Below are 20,818 nucleotides of genomic sequence, written 5' to 3' on the forward strand. Positions count from 1 at the left end.
CATTTTAATTTTCATTTCTATTGTAATTGAGCTTCCCATATTTTCAGGTATTTGAGGGACGTCTTATTCTTTCCTATGAACAGCCTTCTTGCCTCTTTTGCTCATTTTTCTACTGAGTTCTTGTCTTTTTCTTGTGAATTTGACAAGTTCTTATGGATTGAGGACATTCGCTAATCATCTGTGATTTTTTTCCCATGTTGTCATTTGACTTTGCTGGAGGAGCACTGTCCCCACGCTGACCTTTTAGTGTTATTGTTGTTATTAAGTTGAATTGTTAATATTTCTTTTATAAAATTTGGGCATAAAGTTCTACCTAACAGCAGCATAAAGCCATACAGCCTTCATCCCTGTTCTCCCCCGTGGTAACCTCCTGCAAATCTGCAGGATGGTATTACAAACAGGAAACTGACTGTCATCTATCAGGCTTCTTCCGATTTTATACGTTTTACATGTGCTCAGTGTGTGAGTGTGTGTGTGTGTGTGCATGTGTGTGCACACGTGTATATTTAATTATTGCGTTTTGAGGACGTGCATAAGTTTATGTATCCATCACCATGGACATAGAGCTTTGCCACAAAGATCTCTCATAGCATCTTTTATAACCACGCCTACCTCTCTCCCACCTTCACCATCACAGAGCCCTCCCAACCAAGGCTCTGTTCTCCATCTCTAGAATGTTATTTCAAGAATGTTGTTATCAGTGGGATATGCAGGTGTAAACTTTTGGGGGCTGGATTTTTTTTTTAATTCAGTGTAATTCCCTTAAGATGTATCTCTACTTCTAAAAGGAGCAATTAACTCCTTTTTTTAAAAAATAAAGATTTGGGGCACCTGGGTGGCTCAGTGGGTTAAGCCTGCTGCCTTCGGCTCAGGTCATGATCTCAGGGTCCTGGGATCGAGTCCCGCATCGGGCTCTCTGCTCAGCAGGGAGCCTGCTTCCTTCTCTCTCTCTGCCTGCCTCTCAGTGTACTTGTCAAATAAATAAATAAAATCTTTAAAAAAAATAAATAAAGATTTATTTTAGAGGAAGAGACAGCATGAGTGTGAGTGGCAGAGAGAGAGAGGGGGGGAGAAGTGGAGACTCCCGGCTGAGCACAGAGCCCAATGCAGGACTCGATCCCAGGACCCCGAGATCATGACCTGAGCTGAAACTAAGAGTCAGACACCTTACGGACTGAGCCCCCACCTCTCATTAGCTCCTTTTTCTTGCTGCCAATATTCCATGGCAGATGTACTACTGCTACCCTATGTATCATTGAAGGGCATTCGGTTTTTTTCAAATTTGGGGCTGGGATGAGTAAAGCCACTGAGGACATTCACGGACAGGTGTTTGTGTGAACATATGTCCTCGTTTCTCTGGGATAAATGCCAAGGGGTGCATTTGCTGGGCCACTGGCAATCCCACGTTCACTTTGGTAAGAAACTGCTCAACTCTTTCAGAAAGGCTGTATTACGTTTTAGTGTCCCCGGCGGCGTACGAGGGATCAGAGTTCCCTGCACTCTCACCGGCATTTCGCGATGGCACAGTTCCTTCCTTCACCCATTCTGATGTGAATTTAGTGAGATCTCATTGTGGTTTTAATTTGTTTCCCTGATGGCTAAGGGTGCTGAGCTGCCGTGCCTTCTGTAAATCCTCTCCAGCGAAATGCCTGCTTATGCTTTTTGCCCATTTTCTGATCGGATGTTTTTGCTTTTTACTACTGACTTCTGAGTCTCTTTATAAATTCTAGAGACCACTCCTTCATCAGACATGTGATGTGCAAATACCTCCTTCCAGTCTGTAGCTCATCATTTCATTCTCGTACCACTGACTCTCACAGAACAGAGGCTAATGTTAATAAGACCTAATGGATCAGGTTTGTTATTTTTTTTTAACTTAAAAAAAATCAAGAAATGTGATATGCATACTCCCCAAGTATGATTATTGAAAAATGTACACTCTTTTTAAAGATTATTTATTTATGTATTTGAGAGAGAGAGAGAGAGAGAGAGCGTGCACCAGCGAGAGGAGCAGAGGGAGAGGGAGAGAGAATCCTAAGCAGACTCTGAGCCAAACACAGAGCCTGATGCAGGCTCAGTCCTACAACAATTAGGTCACGACCTGGGCTGAAACCAGGAGGCAGACCCCTAACAGACTGCGTCACCCAGGCACCCTAAAAGTGCACACTCTTGATGCTTTCTGTAGGAGAAGTGAGAGCTATGGATGTGAAGACTGGAATTTTCTTTCCATTTTATAGACTAAGGCTGCTGTACCTTGCCTTGACTTCGGGCTCACTACCCCACAGCAAATGGACTTCTATATGCATTTCAGCAGAACGATAAATTCTGGCACAATGCAGGTGGTCTGGTCATTGCTACCACTTACGAGAAGTGTGAGGTCTTCCCGATTCCCCAAGCCAATGAGCTTCCTTTGATGTCACACATCATTTTTTTTAAATATTTTATTTTATTTAAGCACAAGTAGGCAGAGAGGCAGGCAGAGAGAGGGGGAAGCAGGTTCCCCACTGAGCAGAGAGCCCGATGCGGGGCCAGATCCCAGGACCCCGAGACCATGACCTGAGCCAAAGGCAGAGGCTTAACCCACTGAGCCACCCAGGCACCCTGATCTTACACATCATTTTATTTATTTATTTATTTTTGAAGATTTATGGGGATGCCTGGGTGGCTCATTGAGTTAAGTATCTGCCTTCGGCTCAGGTCATGATCTCAGAGTCCTGGATCAAGGCCCGCATCAGGTTCCCTGCTCAGTGGGGAGCCTGCTTCTCTCTCTTCCTCTAACTCCTGCTCCCCCTGCTTCTGCACACTCTTTCTCTCTGACAGATAAATAAAATCTTCTTAAAGATTTCTTAATTTATTTTATTTTATTTATATATCTATTATATTTATTATTTATTTATTTATTTATTTGAAGATTTTATTTATGTATTTATTTATTTGAGAGAGAGAGCACGCATGTGTGAGTGGGGAAGGGGCAAAGAGAGAGAAAACCCGACTCCCCGCAGAGCAGGGAGCCTGATGCAGGGCTCGATCCCACGACCCTGAGACCAGGGCCTGACCCAAAATCAAGAGTCAGACACCCAACGGACCAAACCACCCAGGCGCCCTGCTCAGAGCTCACTTTCAACCTCCTTTTCTTTGTAATAGCAATCAATATTTTCCCATTAAAATTATAGCCGGCGTGACATGATGAGTAAGTATGGACTCTGACCACTCCCACCTGACCTACCTCCGCTCCAACAGCCATGGATAGAGGGACCCTGTGTTGAGATGCATAAACTCAGTGCATGAAATTCTAAAACACTGAGATGAAAGGCCTTTAGAGCTAGTCCCAAGAAACGGCAGCCTACACTAAGAGACGGGTCTTTATTGAAGAGAAAATGTCCTGTGGCCTCAGGAAGCCTTGGGTCATTTATGCTGATCAGAGTCCCCAGCCTGGGGGCTGACCTGTCCGCTGTTCCCCAGGAAAAGGGGGTCCGTATCTGTGTCATTCCTGGACTGTCCTGCGTTGGTGTCCCTTCATGTCTACGCCTAGCGGTCCAGGAGGGATCTGGAGGGCGCCATCCCTGAGAGTGGAGTTCTTCCTGCCCATCGTGTCCTGTGATTATCAAGTTAGCTCAGCCAGAAGCATCCTGCCTACTTGGCACGGCCTCAGAGGGAGGCTGCGAGGGCGGCAGCGTTCCCCTGGGGAGCCGTCCCCGGCTTGTCTCCGCTCGGCTCTCAGGAGCAGCTCTGCGGGAGCCGTGTTAAGAGGCAGGGGTGGGCTCGCTCTTGCTCTTTTCCCGTCCTACAGTGCCAAGGGGAGACCTGGAAGACCCAGGCTGCTGGTAGAGCTGCCCTATAGAGCTGGGTCCCCCCCACGACTGGAACCCTCCCCCCTGGGGAAAAGGCCATAAAAAACTGAGCGGCTCAAAAATGCCTGTCCCGGGGTAGAGGCAAGGAGAACAGCCCCGGGAGAAAGAGTCAGAGGTTCCTGCACCCGTTTCTGGAAGAGGACATCGGTGGTGAGGGGAGAAGCGGGCGTGCCCAGCGCACCCTGCAAGTCCGCAGTGCTCTGTGGCCTGGAAAACACAAAAGATGATCAGCGATGGCTCACCCACCCCCTTTCGAGATAAAGGGCAGGATCCAGGCACGTGGAGGGGTTTGTATGGGCCCCAAGGGACCCATCGTGTGTTCCCGGTCGCGAGCCTATAACCAGATGTTCTGTGGGTGTTTGCTGCCGGTGGCCGTGGCCGAAGCTCTGGGGTCTTTCCTCTCTTGGCTGGGTCAGGACTCAGGGCCCATCCCTGCTGCCTGGACCTCTACCCTGTTCCCGTGGATGCTGCATTCCTCCCTGTGTCTTTGCACATCCTTAATCTGGCCCTGCTCAGGTTCTGCTGTGTGGGCCCCTGAACCTCCTCCCAGCAGGCCTCATGGCCCTTGAGGCCATGTCCATTCACCGTAGGGTGTGAGGGCGACTTTGGGGACCAAGCCGGACCTGCGTGCGGCCCAGCCAGTGCCCCCACCTTCCTAGTCAAGCAGGGCCACTCCATGGGTCTTGGTTCTTTATGTCCTAACTATATAGAGAGAAATTCTAGAAGGAGAACTAGGCTTGCTTGGTTTGTGGCCTGATCTCTCCCCATGCTGTTTCCTTTCGGTTTTATTTTATTTTTAAAGTTTATGTATTTATTTATTTTTTTCGTCATCTCCACCCCCAACATGGGGCTCGAACTCAGGACCCCAGGATCATGAGGCACACACTCTTCCAACTGAGCCACCCAGGCCGCCCCTTCCCCCCACCATTTCTCTCTTTCTCTTTGCTTTCAGGACAGAAAGAACGAGTCAGTTAGAGAGCAGGTCATAGACATCGAAGGTTTACAAAAGAGACAAGCATATTCATGTGTGAAAAAGCTTGTCCCTATTACAGGGGAAAAGCAGAGTTCCCTTCCCCCAATACACACACACACACACACACACACACACACACACACACACACTCCTCTCTCCTTCCCTATTCTGTCCTACTGAACCCTTTGGGATTCTTCAAAACCAGGACAAAAGAGCTTGACTAGGGGATGCCAAGGAAAACCTCAGGTTTTTTCGAAGGGACAGGGAGGGGGCCGCTCCCGTGTTCCTGGTCACGTTCTGTTTCTCCATCTGGGTATTGTATAATATAAAGTATAAAAGGACATCGTGGTGGGAGGTGGCCGGTCAAACCATACCTCCCCTTTGGGAGACACGGTCTCTTGCCTGTGACCATCGTCTGCTCCAAGACTGGCGTTGCCTACATGCCTCTGCTTTGTTCTAGTCCTCCCTGGGCCCGAGAACCATCCCTTTCCTCTGTCTCGACCCCAACTTGGATCCTTTCCCTGGTTTTGCATTCCCTCCCCTACTGCTTCTCTTGGTGGCATTGGTTCCCTGCTCCCTTCGATGGTGAGTCCCCTTACCTGGTCCGGCCTGAGTTGATCGATGAGGAGGTCAGCGTGCGTCCCCCAGTCCCGGTCTTCAATGCTGGCTCTTCCATTTTGACAAGGAGCCATGTTGTCTCATCCACATTCCAAACATCGCCCGGAGCTTTATCACCAACCCAGGCTAAGTGACAGGTGGGAAAGAATGGAAGGAGAAGGGAGAGATAAGGCGGTGATTGTCGGGTGGACCGTTTTGAATTAGACAGTCCTGAATTTGAACATCTTTTCAAAAAACATACCTTTTCTCTGGGAGGACATGCAATAAATCCCAAACAGCATTGGCCTCAGGATTTAGGAAGGGGGAGGTGTCGGTGGGGATAGGTGGTATGTTTGTAAAAGGGACTATACGTTTCATCTGTAACTTTAAAAAATTGGTTTAAAGATTTTGTTTATTTATTTGGAGGGAGAGATAGAGAGCATGAGTAGGGGGAGGGGCAGAGGGAGAAGCTGACTCCCTGCTTAGCAGGGAGCCCGATGTGGGGTTCGATCCCAGGACCCCAAGATCATGACCTAAGCCTAACCGACTGAGCCATGCAGGCACCCCATGTAATTTTTTTTTTTTTTTACAAGTAGAATGCATTCACACGTCATTTGGGAAATCAAAAAGCAATAAATAATAAGTGTGTCTAAAAACCAAAGGTAATTTTTTTGAAAAAAAAAATTGATAAAAGCCATAGAGTGTATGGACATGACATAATCCATAAATGTTGGTCTAGACACTAAAGATAATGCATGGTTGATATTATCTGCTTATAGTCTAATATAACTTGGCCCTAGACCACAACCTGTATCATGTCCCCCTGTGTACCTCTTGCATGGACCGTGGACGCTAAAGTGCATTTGGGTCCTGAGAACTCTTTTTGGCCAATCTTCAAGGAAACCATCTGGCTTTCTGAAGGGTGGTAATCTAAAACACAGGGAGCAAGCAAGGAAGGACACTTCCTTGATCCCTGTTCTTTCTGGAAACAAAGAGCAAGGTGTTGAAGGGCGCTCAGTCCCCACCCCCATCCCTGTGTTCCCCATAAGCTGGCTCTATGTCTGACTGCAGGGAACTCGTCAAGCAAGACTCTTGTTCAAAGCCTCTCAGCGTGATGGAGAGTAGGAGCTGTTGCCAGCCAAGGAGGAAATGTGTTTCTGGAGCCTTCAAGTTCCAACTCGTAGACTTGCCATGTCCTGCCAGTCTGCATGTGAATTATGTCTTGCTCCAAAGTGTACCCAGATTGGGGGTGGGGGCGGAGCCATCACCCCCTCCATTTAAACTGTGGTTCTGCATTCGCTGCCTCAGATGCCAACCCAATCCTTGTTGCGTTAATTTGGCTGGGAGAGTGAGAAATGGCAGCAGCATTCATTAAAAATAGTACGCCACCCAACAGATAGCTTGAGGACACTCCTCTTAGCGTTCCTCTGCGGTCCCTTCTTCCCAGCTTACAGCTGATACTCCGCAGTTTCCTGGGAGGGTAAGATGCGATGTTCAGTAAAAATATGAATGGAGAATGAGAGGTAGTCAAGAAAAGGTTTCAAATGTGAAGAGAATCTCCAAATCATAGAGGCATCTGTGAGACACATTTTGGAAGCACTAACAGGGTCCCTGAGTGGCTCAGTCGGTTAAGCGTCTGACTCTTGACTTTGGCTCAGGCCTTGATCTCAGGGTCATGAGGCTGACCCTGGCACTGGGCTCTGTGTTCAGCATGGAGTCTGCTGGAGATTCTCTCTCTCCCTCTTCCCCTCCTCCTACATGTGCTCTCCTGCTCTCTTTTTGTCTCTCTCAAATAAATAAACCTTAAAAAATTCTGAAGGCACTAAAAAAATTAGTAAAGAATCAGGGATGGTAAGATGATGGTGACAGAGGGGGGATTGGAAGAAAGTGGTATAAAGAGAAAGAATGCCATTCTTCCATAATAGGAACCAAGGCTCCTTTAAGAGAATGGCTGAGTCTAGGGTTGAGGTGGGGAATGTACGTTAGCCCCGAGGTCTTATAGCAAGACAACACCACCACCAAAAACCCAATGGATGTATGCCAAGTGAACATAAGACCCAACTGAACGAGTTCTGAGGGGACAGACCATTGGAACTCAAAATTCATAATGTACTACCAGATTATAACTTAAAGTATAAGCATCTGTGAGTCCATAGTGATGTAAAGAAATTATTGAGGGGCACCTGGGTGGCTCAGTGGATTAAGGATGTGCCTTCTGCTCACGTCATGATTCCGAGGTCTTAGGATCGAGCCCCACGTCAGGCTCTCTGCTCAGCGGGGAGTCTGCTCTTCCCTCTGCCTCTCCTTCTGCTCATGCTCTTGCTTTCTCTCAAATAAGTCAATAAAATCTTCAAAGAAAAAGAAATGATTGAACGTATACATAAGTGGAAGAGAAGAGACAAGTCACATATACAGAAGAAGTCCCTATAATTGTGACTGTGAGGCCTTCCTGGACGTGGAGAGTGACAGAGCAAGTCCCCACTCCTTACCTGTGACCTGGACAGAATGACTTCCTTCCAAAGAACAGAGCGTGAAGAAAGAGAAAAAAAACAAAAAACAAAAAAACAAACCTTTATAATGGATGAAGGTGACAACACTTCCCCAGAGGGTGTGATCCAAGTTCATATCACTATTGTTAAAACCTATTAACGGCACCTATCTTTGATATGATGACAATGGCTCTTCCCCTCGCTGGTCTTCCTCCCCCAAACCCGTAACTACAGTCTAATCATGAGAACCAACGTCAGACGAATCCAAGTTGAAGGACATTCTACAGAATACTAGACCAGTATTCCTCACACCTGTCAAGGTCATTAAAAACAAGGAAACTGGGGTGCCTGGGTGGCTCAGTGGGTTAAGCCTCTGCCCTCGGCTCAGGTCATGATCTCAGGGTCCTGGGATCAAGCCCCACATCAGGTTCTTTGCTTGGCGGGGAGCTTGCTTCCTCCTCTCTCTCTCTCTCTGCCTGCCTCTCTGCCTACTTGTGATCTCTCTCTGTCAAATAAATAAATAAAATCTTTAAAAAACAAAAACAAAAACAAGGAGACTCTACGAAAAGTGTCACAGGAGGGAAAAAAAAGTGTCACAGTCTAGAGGAGACTAAGGAGACATGATGAGCAAATGGAATGTGGTGTGTTGGGTAGGATCTTAGAACAGAAAAAGGACATGAAGGAAAAAACTAAAGAAAGTAGAATAAAGTATGGGCTTTTGTTAATAATAATATATCAATAGCATTGCTTGGAACCATAAATGTCAACTGTGATGTGTAATGGGGTCCAGCCTGGAAACAGAAAAATTCCTTACCTCTTCCATCAGAATCCGAAACCTTGTGACTGCCTCGTTAGGCTTGCTTACACTGTTTAAAAAAAAAAAAAAATGGTGGCTGCAAGCTGTGTTTTTTAAGATTTAATGCTGTTCCAAATGCCTATAATTTCAGGTAGTCTCCTTTGGAAGTGCAAGCAATATTTTCAGCTATCTGATTTATTTGTTTTAAGCTTGTTGACAGAGTTGCATGACTGAGCTGTAGAGGGAAAGGAGCAAATTTGGGGAAGAATCCATGAACTTGACATACGCATTATTCAAAATCAAACAGTCCTCCTCAGCCTGTGTCTCCCACGCTGCATCCAAAGGAGGATGGTTTTTCTTTTTCATAAGACTCAGATTTTGCTCTTAATGTTGACTTAATTATTTTCAGTTTGTAGTGTATGGCCTTTAAGGAGACTTTCTAATAAACTCAGTTGTTACCAGTGAGAAGCCTCCTCCTGTTCCATGTTTTGGTTTCCTGTGTGGCCCTTTGTTTTCTAATCAAAATCGCAACTTCTAAATTAAGTGAGGAAAGCATTTTGTTCTCACAAACCCATTTGGTGTGTGAGCAAATCAGGAACAAGCCAAGGCTGCCACCTCTTTATTTGTTGTGTTAAGCAATTAAAAAGTGTTACTCTCTTGGTAATAAAGTGCCACTTTGTCCCTCTGGGTCCTCGCTTTGGCCTCTTCCGATCTGGCTCCTTATTTAATTTTCTAGCTGTGCTCCCTCTGGTCTCAGATTCCGGAATCATCCAGGGCTCTACCTGGGTCAAAGTCCTTCTCCATTGGAGGGAAGATACTGAATCATTCGATCCTTTACTCTGAACTCACTGGTCACAGGAGCTGGTAACAGTCCACATCTTAGAGAGCTGTGTCAGAAACCTCTTGGAACATCGTTCTGCCAGGGAAGCTGTCCGTACAAGGGTTGTGCCCTCACCAATGTTTGTATACCAATAGGGAGAGTAAGGTTCAGAAGAAAGGGCGAAACCAGAGTATGTAAACGCTTCTGTTCAAATATCCAGATAATTGCTTCCATAAACTGGATATCAGCCATAACACACACTTGTGCACCGAGCGAATGACACATTCAGAGAGACTAAAATATCATAGAGGACATGTGTGGTCTCAGAAACATCATGTCCCTTGCTGCCAAGGCTGGTTTGGTTTTTGACTTTTGATCCAGCCCTTCTGGGGTTTTTTGTGTGTGTGTAACTGAGAGATTTGGCAGAATAAGAACACTTTTGTTGAACTTCTGAGTGTCCAAAATACTTTACCATTCATGATCTCATTTGATCCGTGCACCCTGTGTTGTTTGAAAGGCCAGAATTACCTTCTCTTTTTGGCAGCAAAGGAATCTGTGCCCCGGGAGGTCACACACTGGTTGCTGAACTAGTAAAAGTAGCCTCAGGACTGGAATTCAGGTCTCCTGAATGTAAGTTTTCGGCTTTTCGTCCCAGAGTAATGTTCTCATTTTTTTTTCTTCTAGGGTCCAAATTTACCTGTGTGATGAAATATCTCGTAAAAATAGCACATGCATGCGCGCGCACACACACACACACACACACACACACACATTTTTGTTATCATCTCAACTCCTCATCATCCCCAGGTTGAGAACCACTGTCCTCTACTACATCATCTCTAAAAAGGTGACAGAACAAAAATAAGGAAATTCTGAAATAGGACAGTAAGGGTCCTGAAGGTGAGCATCAAGACCAAATTCCAAAGTTCTTTTGCTAGATTTAACCTCCTCTTCCGGAATATATGCTCTCTCAGAGGGAATGGCATATCCTGAAATTTATTGTATTAAAAAGATACTCTGGGTGCGGGATAGATGTAAAAATGGGAACACGCTGATGGAAAGTAAAAACCTGAGAGGATGGGGAATCACAGGAATAGGAGGAGGGTAAAATAAAAGGGAATAAAAATAATGTCCAATGAGATATTTGCCATCATGACGATTTATCACCAGTGTAGTGTGGATATTTATGAAATCTTTCTGAGGTGGGGGGCAGGAGGCTGATGGGGTGGGGATGGGAAGAGGAAGTTGTAATGTGTGTGAGGGTTGAGTGCCATCAAGGAGACAGGTGAATGGAAGCCAAGTGGGCACAGACCCTCGTCACACTTGGCCTGGTGGGACTTCTCCCACACTGTGTCTCTCTCCTCTTTGTCTCTCTCATCTGCCAGCCCTAGAAAGCCCATGCATTAGAACTGATATCTGTTCATGCCGAAGGCTTGTAAGCCACTTGTTGGCCAGCTTCCCTGTCACTGTGACTGGACCCAAGGACAACATCTTGCCCTGCCTATCAGTCCCTGTGGATGTCCCTCTTCCCAACTACTGGATGGATGCCAAATCATCCCCTTCTTGCTCGGAGATCTTCCGGGCTGCTGGATTTAACCCACCACCCTGCCTCAACCTCCTTCTCCACTAGGACCTCTATGGGTTGCCTGCCGGGTTCTCAATGGGTCTTCTGCATCATTCCCCACACGTGATTTCACTGAGCTGGTACCCACTGCAACGGGCCTGAGCACAATGGCTGTGTTACGTGTCTCCGGATTTTCCCAGTCCCAGTTTTTCTCTTTGATTTGTAACCGTCTAGTCACCACATCAACACAACCATGACATTGCCCTTCAGCCTCTGGTGACTCCTCCTGGACAAGGATTTGGAGGCGGTTCATCTCTTTTCTCCAAGCTTGGGATTCTAGGAGATGGAGTTGGGCCTGGAGGTTGGGAAATGAACAGGAAAGTAGAATGAATAGGCACCCAAGGTGTTGAGCTAAGATCTGCAAACTAAATTAGAAAACCAGACCATCAAGCAAAGGTTGAATAAGTGTTTCTCGGGCTCTCTGGTCACCTACCCCCAGAAATTCCTTTGCCAAACTTCTTTGGGCGAGCCTTCCCTCCTTTCCTTGGTACCTGGCTCCAGCACGCCCTACCTGAGCACCGGTGATGTCTGTAGATGGGGTTATTCAGTGTCTTGTTCAAGGCTCAGGATGTCAGAATTGGGACATCTATTCCCTAGCAAGTAACTCCAGGATCCAATCAGTAATTTTGAAAATTGATGGGAGTTAACAATAACAAAATTAGTCCTTTTCAGCCCCGTTACCTCTGTTACTTTAATGACAGCATTTGTCTGTTCAGTGATTCACCCTGAGCTTGGCATCCAACCAACAGATGGTCCGTCCAGATAGTGTCTCCATTCTGATACAGAATCAAGAATTGCTGTTTATTCATTTGGTTGTATTAATGACCAATTTGTGCTCAGTCCATTAGATTAGATCAGTGAGTGAGATCCAATTAGTTTATTCAATTTTTTTACCTTTAAAGGAAAAAGAAAGGCCACACCGACCTTTTTTTTTTTTTTAATCATGCATACCTATTCTACTGAAGATACTATTGACGATGGTCCATTCAACTTCATGAAAGTTGGACACAGAATTCAAGGTGACCCAAGTGACAGCAGACACATCTAAACCCGATTATCTCCCAGAGACCCCACTTCCAAATACCTTTATGTTGGGGGTTAAACTTCGATGTATGAATTTTGGAGGGACACAACAGTCAGTATATAACCTCTGGTTTGTGGTAGAAGGCCAGGTAGTTCTGTGAGTCCCCAAGAAGGGTTCCAGATGGCAGGCCAGAAATCATAATTTATTTGTTCATATTTTGACTAGCACCTAGAGGGGCTCATTAAATATTCATTGAAAGACTGATAGACAAAATGAATGATAAAAAATGAATAAATGGATGCAAAGATGAGTTGATCCTAGGCTAGGCTAGCTGTAGAGGTAATAGGAGGTCATTCCTGCCCTCACATGTCTGGCTGATCAGATACAGGCCAAGAAGAGCCCAGAAGACATAAATTCTTGTGCGCCCATCCAATTCTAAAATGCTACAGTTCTAGAGTTCTAATCAGGCATGACCTGTTCTGCTTCTTTCAATCTCTGCCCCCAGTCGTCACCTGCCACACGAGAGGTCATTCAGAGGACGGCAAAACCACTTCTTCCAACTTAAGACTCCAGTCATGTTGATCAACTGTACCAATTAAAATGCTTCTACCTGCAGAAAGACAGTCCAGTGTAAAAGAGCTTAATTAAAGTAGGGATATATTGGCTGAGGTAACGTTAAGTACAGGTGTAGGCAGCCTTTAGATGAAGCTAGATTCAAGGTTCAAATGGTGCCAATAAGACTGTGTTTCTTTCCATCTCTTGGCTCAGCCCGGTATCGGGCCAGCTCCTTTCTCTAGCTTCCCGTGGGCACCTCAGCAGCTCTGGGTTCTCCCTTTCCAAGATAAGATAGCTACCATGATGCCATGTTTGTCTCCTTCCAGAGGAAAGAGGGGTTGTCTTCCTGAGTCCTGCCCCCACAGATCCTGTGGTTCATCTGATTGTAGGGACTTCTGCCTCTTGCTTACTTTCTCTGAATCTCCAGAAGGAGTTACGATGTGCTGTTAGGCTTAAATCAAGGTCATGCGCAATCCCATACAGACCTCGTGGAACGAGAGTAGCGGAGGATAAATCTCTGAATAAAGATTTGAGACCCTGGCTTAGAAAAGGGAGAGAGAATGTTGGGAGAATTAACACATCCGATGACAAGTTCCCCAAATGCTCAGAAAGCTGGAGTCATGGGTGCAACTCCATAAAATTAACTAGACTACATATGAAGTGTTCCACAGGGATACCAAAAGTCATCCTAACTAGTACAGGTGTGACAAAGACTCTAGTCAACTAGAAGCTCGGTATGAGCCAATAAATTGATTTGCCTATCGGGAACACTAACAAAATGCAATGTGCTCTGATTTTCAACTATTAGAACTATCTCTCGTTGGAATGGATGGCCTTAGGAGGTAGTTTCTAACTTGTCACTGGATGTCCTAAAGCAAAAGCCACATGGTCACTTAGAGGAATGCCACTTGGGGATTATAGACTCATTCAGTCGTTCAACATATATTTCCTAAATGCCAAAGGGGTGAGCTCAGATCTCTTGAAGCAGAGGCTAAGACAAATGTTGACAGGCTCCTTTTTAGGGGGAGGAAGCAGGATTGCATAGATTGAATAATGGCCCAGCAAAGCCTTGGCCACAGAGAACCTGGGCCTTTGGAGAAAATATGGCCCATCAGAGTTCCTCCATTGGGCTAAAATAACTAGGCCTTTTTACTTGCAATTTGATTAGTCATTGGATGTGGGCCACTCAGGGAAGGAAGCTTGTGTTCCTGCAGGAGAAGTCCGTGTCCCTAGAGGAGATGACAGCTGGAGATGTGTCCTTCTGTGCCGACTACAGCCTACTGTGTGCCAAGTGTTGTTCCAGACATGGAGAATACAGCAGTCAACAAAACAGCAGCGACCTTCAAGCATGAGCGGGCATTCCTGTGGCAGGTAAGAAGAGAACTTGTATCTATTTTTAATTTTTTTCAAGTTTTCTTTATTTAAGTAATCTGTATACCCAGCGTGGGGCTCAAACTCGCCAGCCCAAGATTAGGAGTCACATGCTCTTGCAACTGAGCCAGCCAGGTGCCCTGAGAACTTAAAAAAAAAAAAAAAAAAAGCTAAATGAATATGTAGCAAGTAGAGATGAATGCCATGATGGTATATCATGGGAAGGAGAAGGTGGTCATGATGGAAAAAGAAATGGCAGGCAGGTATTGCCATTGTGTGGCGATTGTGTTGTTTTCATCAGAAGGTCAGGGGAGCTTCTCTAAGGGATGCTTGAGCAGAAATGTAGGGAGGTTGGAGAAAAAAATCCTGCATACATCGGGGCCTGGAGGGTTCTCAGGCAGTGAGCAAGGGGAAAGACTTTGAGGAAGAGCGAGGACGCCACTGCAGTCGGGAAGAGTGAGTAAGGACAGAAGAGGAGGAGAGGAGCTTTGAAAAACAGCAGGGGAGCAGATCACACAGAGCCATGAGACCATGCTTAAACTTGGGGACCATGGTAAAGACTCACAGTGAGAAGATACAGTGGAGGTGGCTTGTAGAAACACTCCCTCCGCTTAGCTCCCCACTTTATAGAGGAGAAAACTGAATTCCATGGAAAGGGTAGGATTCACTCAAAGTTGCATAGCTAGCTAGAAATCCTAGAGAAAGTCAGAATGGAGACGAAAAATACATAGTATATTCATTAGGATGCTTTGGGCTGCATGTTGAAGAAACTCCGGAATCAAAGAGGCTTCAATAAAAGGAAATTTAATTATTTCCCATTACTGGAAGACCAGAGTTGTGAGAGCCCTGGGCACAGATCCAAGATGATAATGTTCCTTCCATCCTTCCATCCATCATCCTCAGTGTATAAATCAGGATGCGCTAGGATATGCTGCGGTAACAGACCCAGTTACCAGGGGCTTTAAGGAAAGAAAAGAAGTATATTTCCACTTCATGTCCTTGGCCAGGCACCATTTTTATTAAACGGGGGAGGAGGGTGTCCCTACTGTCATCACTTCCAGGCTGACAAAGCCACTCCCACATAGAACATTGCTGATCACCATGCCAGGGGAAAATGGGAACTCTAGAGTGTCTTGAAGTAGTGATTAAATGCTCTGGTTCAGAAATAACACAAATCATTTCTGCCCACGATTTGCCGGTCCTCCTACTCACGAATGGGCCAGTAATTGCCCATTCTACTATATACCTAGAAGGCAGAGAAAGTCAGTGAGCAGCACTAATGATGATCAGAGTCAATACCAGCTTCGACTAAGGACTGGTTCCCCCACGCCCCACCCCGACACCTCCTGGTGAGCTCAGGACATTCACAGAAACAGCACTAGAAAAAGTAGAGGCATCACCACTATTTTTCAGAGCAAGGAAAATTTCCCACACCCTCCCAACACGTCCCTCACTTTGTATTAGCCAGAAGTGGATCACGTGTCCATTCCTAACCAATCACGTGTCCATTCCTAACCAATCACTGGCCCCGGGGGGAATGGGATTCCCATTGTGGTCTTAGACCAGATGGGGATTTACCCTCGAGATTGGATCACTTTATCCTGAGCCCATGGACTGGCTGTCTGAAGTTGGTATAGGTTGTTGAAAAAGAAAACTCTTGTCTACGTACTTTTAGGTAAGCTCAATCCACAGAGGAAGGACACCTTCATCCTGCCAACAATTCAGGTATTGAAACCAGAAGGAGAAAGGAGAAAAATAGATGTTGTGAGGCAAATGGATATTGGTGGTGGCAGCCAACCTGGTCAGCTACAAAGGGCAGACCAAGAGGGCTCGAAGTGTGAATAAGAAATAGAATGTGGGGGCACCTGGCTGGCTCAGTCTGGTGGGTATGTGATTCTTGATTGCCCTGTCGTGAGTTCAAGCCCCATGTTGGGTGCAGAGCTTAGTAAAAAAATAAATAAGTAAAACTTAAAATATACATATATACAATAAATATATGTATATATTATTTATATTAAATTAATTTACATATTATATTATAATATTATATAATGTTATATATAAGTATACTTATATTATATATGGTTATATATATTTTTCTATTTTATATATATACTATATAAATCATATATAATGCACTGCAATAAGGGTTGGAATGAATAACCTTGTAGATCCTGTACAACTCTGAGATACTGTTATTTTCTGTTGGTTTGCTGACCCTACTCTCTGTGAGCACAGGGGCTCCGATCACATTTGCGTGGGGGGACGATCTGAGGTCCGAATCTATCTCCCTTACTCAGTACCACTGATCAAGTCTTGTTCGAGTCCTACATGAGGAAGACATGTTTCTACCCCTTGCTAGAAAGCTCCCAGATATGGACTCGGCAATCATGGAATAAGGAAAGGGGAAATGAAAGTTCAGGGAGGAGAAAAGGCAGGAAACTACTTAGAAATTGCACAGAGTGGGGGACCTGGGTGGCTCAGTCCGTTAAGCGTCTGACTCTTGATTTCAGCTCGAGTCATGATCTCAGGGTTGAGAGTCCTGTGTTGGGGCTCTGTGCTCAGCCGGGGCGGGGGGGGGGGTCTGCTTGACATTCTCTCCCTCTCCCACTGCCCGTCACCCTGTTCACAGGCACACACTCTCCCTCTCTAAAATAAGTAAATAAAATGTTTAAAAAGAATTGTGCATAGTAGAAGGGTCAAGAATGCGTTTTGGAATATGGAAAATGGAAATATGATTTCCAGATGTATATGCCTATGTTAGGGTTCCCAAATGGATATGCTTTTCTTACCTGTGCTCTTGAGCTTGGAGCCCTGGTACTGAATAGCTTTGCTTCATGCTCTTTTTAATTTTTTTTATTATACATACATATGTATTATATATAAATATATTTATTACATTTTTTATTTTTTTATTTTTAAAAATATTTTATTTATTTATTTGACAGAGGTCACAAGTAGGCAGGGAGGCAGGCAGAGAGAGAGGAAGGGATGCAGGCTCCCTGCTGAGCAGAGATTTCCCAATGTGGGGCTCGATCCCAGGACCCTGGGATCATGACCTGAGCTGAAGGCAGAGGCTTTACCCACTGAGCCACCCAGGCTCCCCCAGGCTCTTTTAAAAAATTAATTATTTTTATTAACATGTAATGTATTATTTGCCCCAGGGGTACAGGTCTGAGAATCATCAGGCTTATACACTTCATCGCACTCACCATAGCACATACCCTTTCAGCATGTCCATTGCTAATGCTGTCCTGCACCTGCTCTTTCGACCATGCCAGTCATTCTGTACTGTGGGCACTGACCTCCAGTGCTCTACTTTGGCCCTTCGGCGACTTTTACCTGGGTCCTCAGAGCCGTTTCCAAATTGCTCTTCTCCCATGTGGTGTCCCTTACTCTAGCTGACTTAGAGAGCCAGCAAATGTGTAAATCTGACAGTGGCTTCCCCTTGAGTAGAACCCACCAATAGCTCTCCGTCAACCGCAGAATCAATTCAAGTTCTTTGGCAGGAGATAAGGTGCCCTCCTGCCAGCTTTATTTGGAAGACTCCCTCGGAGTTTCTGCTCAACTGCTACACCTCTCGCTCACCCCCCCCCCCCCCCACAGGGCTTTGCATCTTTCCGGTTTTGCTAATGATGTTCCCTCTGCTGCCAGCGTCCTTCCCCTCTGCTTGCTGTATTAATTCTTCATTATTCATTCAAGATTCTGCTCGTTAACTCACGGAGAAAGCTGCCTCTGACCCCGATCTTGCCCCTCCAGGGCTAGGCTAGGAGCCTGACATCTGCACTCTCCGAGCCTTCTGTGCCCATCTTTATATGGGATGTGATCACCGACACGGTAAATGTTTGGTGAGCTGTCTCTGGAGTGCTCTGCAAGCTTGCCTCCTTGAGGAAGGGGACGGGCTTACTCATCTTTTATCCCGGCACTTATCAGTGCCTGGTGGAGAGTAGGCACGACATAGGTGTTTACTGAACAGGAGCATTAAGAGGGGGCAGGGGAGATGCAGTTGAGAGAATGCAAGAGAAAGTTCAGAGGAAGGAGAAGGGAAGGCATCCCAGGGTTTGCCTCTGGTGCCTTGCAATCTGGGCCTCTGCTCCAACTTATCCATTATGAAGTTCCAGTCAGAGGCTCTCTGTCTTTCTGGCATGGGGGATCCTCAGTTTGGATCAGGCACCAGTGGGACTTCATGGACAGCCTTCCCACAATCTCTACTGCCCACACTCTGACAACTGCCCCTGCCTTCAACCTGAACACACCGGCACTTGCAGAAAAGGCCAGGCCAGGATTTTGGCAGTGGTCCCTGCTTTTTGTTCTCATTTCCCCCATCTCCTCCCATGGACGCGTGCCAAAGAGATGATTAGGACTCCCTCTTGGGGTGGCCTCAAAGCTTGGAGTTAGACCTGGGACTCCGTTCCACAGATCCCATGAGCAAGGACATGGGAACACCTCCCTCTCGGCACTCCCTACCCCTTCACCTACAGCAGAGGGATTTCAAAGCTGAGTCTTAGAAGCTCTGGCAGCTTTTCTAACTCTGCCCCAGTACTCTGGGAAAAGCTCCGGGAAGAGGCAACAAAATGAACCATCCAGGGCTGGCGTTGCCTTGCGTCCTTGTCCGCGTCGTTGGCGGCGTTAGAGAGGAGAGCGCCCCAGGGGAGGCAGTGCCGGCCCAGCTCACTGGCAGCGCTGTAACCTCAGACAAGCCACTTGATCTCTGGTCTCAGTTTAGGAACCTGTAGCAATGGGTTTGGCCTGCTCCCTCCGACGCGAGCGTCGCCGCTAGGGAGAGGCAAAGGCTTGCAGATCCCCCAAGTCCCCGCTCTGGCAGCGCCCGGCCCGGGGCTCTGGGAAGGTGTCGGAATCCTGGCCGCCCCGGACGGGGCGAAGGGAGCGGAGATCCGGCCCAGTCGCGGGCCGGCTCTAGAGGGGACACTCCCGCCCCGCTCCGGGCCCCTTCTCCGCCGCCGGGTTCGCTGTTTCGAAAAAGCAGAGTCCTGGGCTCTGGTGACGCGGAGCTTCAAGTGCCGCCGCGAGGGGGGAGCAGCGAAGAGGAGCCCCCTCCCCCGGACGCCCGGGCGTGTAAACGTGGGCGGCGGTGAGCGGCTGCCCTCCCCTCCCCGCCTCCCCTCCCCTCCCCGCGCGGCGCTCCCGCGTGTGCGGGTATGTGAGTGCGTGTGTCTCCCTCGCTCCCTCCCGCACGCGCTCCGGCACTAGTGCAGGCGGCCGGCCGGCGGCTCCCGGCTCGCTCGCTCCGGCCGCTGCGCTCCCCCTCAACGCCACCGCCGCCACCGCCGCCGCCGCCACCGCCTCTGCAGTCGCAGCCGGGCATGGTGAGTGAGTGAGGGCCGGCCGCCGCGTGCCCCCAGCCGCAGACCGCTCCGTCCCGGGGAGTCAGCCCGCGGCGGGAGCGCGCTGCGGGGCCGGCGGCCCGTGCGCCCTCGGTGGCCCGCGCGCAGGGACTCTGGGCCCCGTCTCTCCGCGGGCTCCGCTCCCCTCCGGCCCCGAGCCCGGCTCCTCGAAGGGTGCGCGCTCCCTCCCCGCCCGCCCCCCGCCCCGCCCTGTGACCAGCTCCCCGTCTTGTCCCGCAGGACCCGCCCGGACGGGACCACGCCGCTGCCGCCGCCGCCGCCGCCGGGAGCCGCGCTTCGGGTCCCGCCTGAGCCGCGCCGCCGCCGGCGGGGGATGGGGCTGCCCGGGAGGCGCGCCGAGCCCGCAGGGAGAGCGCGGAGCCGGCGCGCAGCGTGAGCGCCCGAGCAGCCCGCGCCGGGCCGGTCCGTGCGCACCGCACGCCGCTGCCGCCGCCGCCGCCCGCGCCTCGATGGCGCCATCGCCCCGGCGCCGCTGACCGCCTCCGCCGCCAGCCCGGCCCGCGCCGCCGCCCTCGGAGCCCGGCGGCCGGGGAGCGGCCTGCCGCGGAAGCCTGCCCGCGCCCTCCCGCCCGGCCCCGCCATGGCGCTGCGGCGCCTCCTGCTGCTGCTGCTGCTGCTGCTCTCGCTGGAGTCCCTGCACCTGCTGCCCGGCGCCCGCGGCGCCCGCGGCCGCGCCGCCAACCGGACCCTGAGCGCCGGCGCCGCTGCCGTCGGGGGCCGACGGCCCGGGGGCTCCCTGGCCCGGGGCGGCCGCGAGCTGAACGGCACCGCCGCCCGGGCGCCCGGCGGCCCGGAGGCGGGGAGCCGGCGGGGACAGCCCGCGGTGGCGGTGGCGGCGGCCAGCGCGGCCGTCACCTACGAGACGTGCTGGGGCTACTACGACGTGAGCGGCCAGTACGACAAGGAGTTCGAGTGCAACAACAGCGAGAGCGGCTACCTGTACTGCTGCGGCACCTGCTACTACCGCTTCTGCTGCAAGAAGCGCCACGAGAAGCTGGACCAGCGCCAGTGCACCAACTACCAGAGCCCCGTGTGGGTGCAGACGCCCAGCACCAAGGTGGTGTCGCCGGGGCCCGAGAACAAGTACGACCCGGAGAAGGACAAGACCAACTTCACCGTCTACATCACCTGCGGGGTCATCGCCTTTGTCATCGTGGCCGGCGTCTTCGCCAAGGTCTCCTATGACAAGGCCCACCGCCCTCCGCGGGAGATGAACATCCACAGGTGAGAGGGTGTGCGCGCGAGCGGCCGCCCGGGGCCGGTCCCCGAGTCCCCAGTCCCCAGGTCCCCAGCCTCCCGCTGAGCCTCGCCCCTCTTAACGTCCATCCCGGGTCCGCTTCACACTCGGCGCC

The 20,818-nt window shown here is 49.0% G+C and overlaps 2 protein-coding genes across 4 annotated transcripts in view; both read left to right on the forward strand.

Moving 5' to 3' along the window:
* Nucleotides 1-14,034: 14,034 nt before the first annotated feature.
* Nucleotides 14,035-19,942, forward strand: LOC309852215 (uncharacterized protein; the record flags this gene model as incomplete). The annotated part of the gene is made up of 4 exons (XM_082708517.1): nucleotides 14,035-14,100; nucleotides 17,866-17,948; nucleotides 18,822-19,192; nucleotides 19,686-19,942. 4 exons carry the CDS (start codon nucleotides 14,035-14,037, stop codon nucleotides 19,940-19,942), a joined length of 777 nt encoding a protein of 258 aa, XP_082564643.1.
* A 44-nt stretch (nucleotides 19,943-19,986) lies between these two features.
* Nucleotides 19,987-20,818, forward strand: part of SHISA6 (shisa family member 6) — a 276,674-nt gene continuing 275,842 nt past the window's right edge. For all 3 annotated transcript variants that reach the window (XM_082708422.1, XM_082708423.1, XM_082708424.1), the window contains exon 1: nucleotides 19,987-20,690. In XM_082708422.1, the coding sequence (XP_082564548.1) occupies nucleotides 20,047-20,690 (644 nt within the window). In that variant the 5' untranslated portion in view covers nucleotides 19,987-20,046. The remainder of the gene's footprint in view (nucleotides 20,691-20,818) is intronic.

The sequence above is a fragment of the Mustela nivalis genome, assembly GCF_964662115.1.
Source record: "Mustela nivalis genome assembly, chromosome: 17".
Taxonomy (NCBI): domain Eukaryota; kingdom Metazoa; phylum Chordata; class Mammalia; order Carnivora; family Mustelidae; genus Mustela; species Mustela nivalis.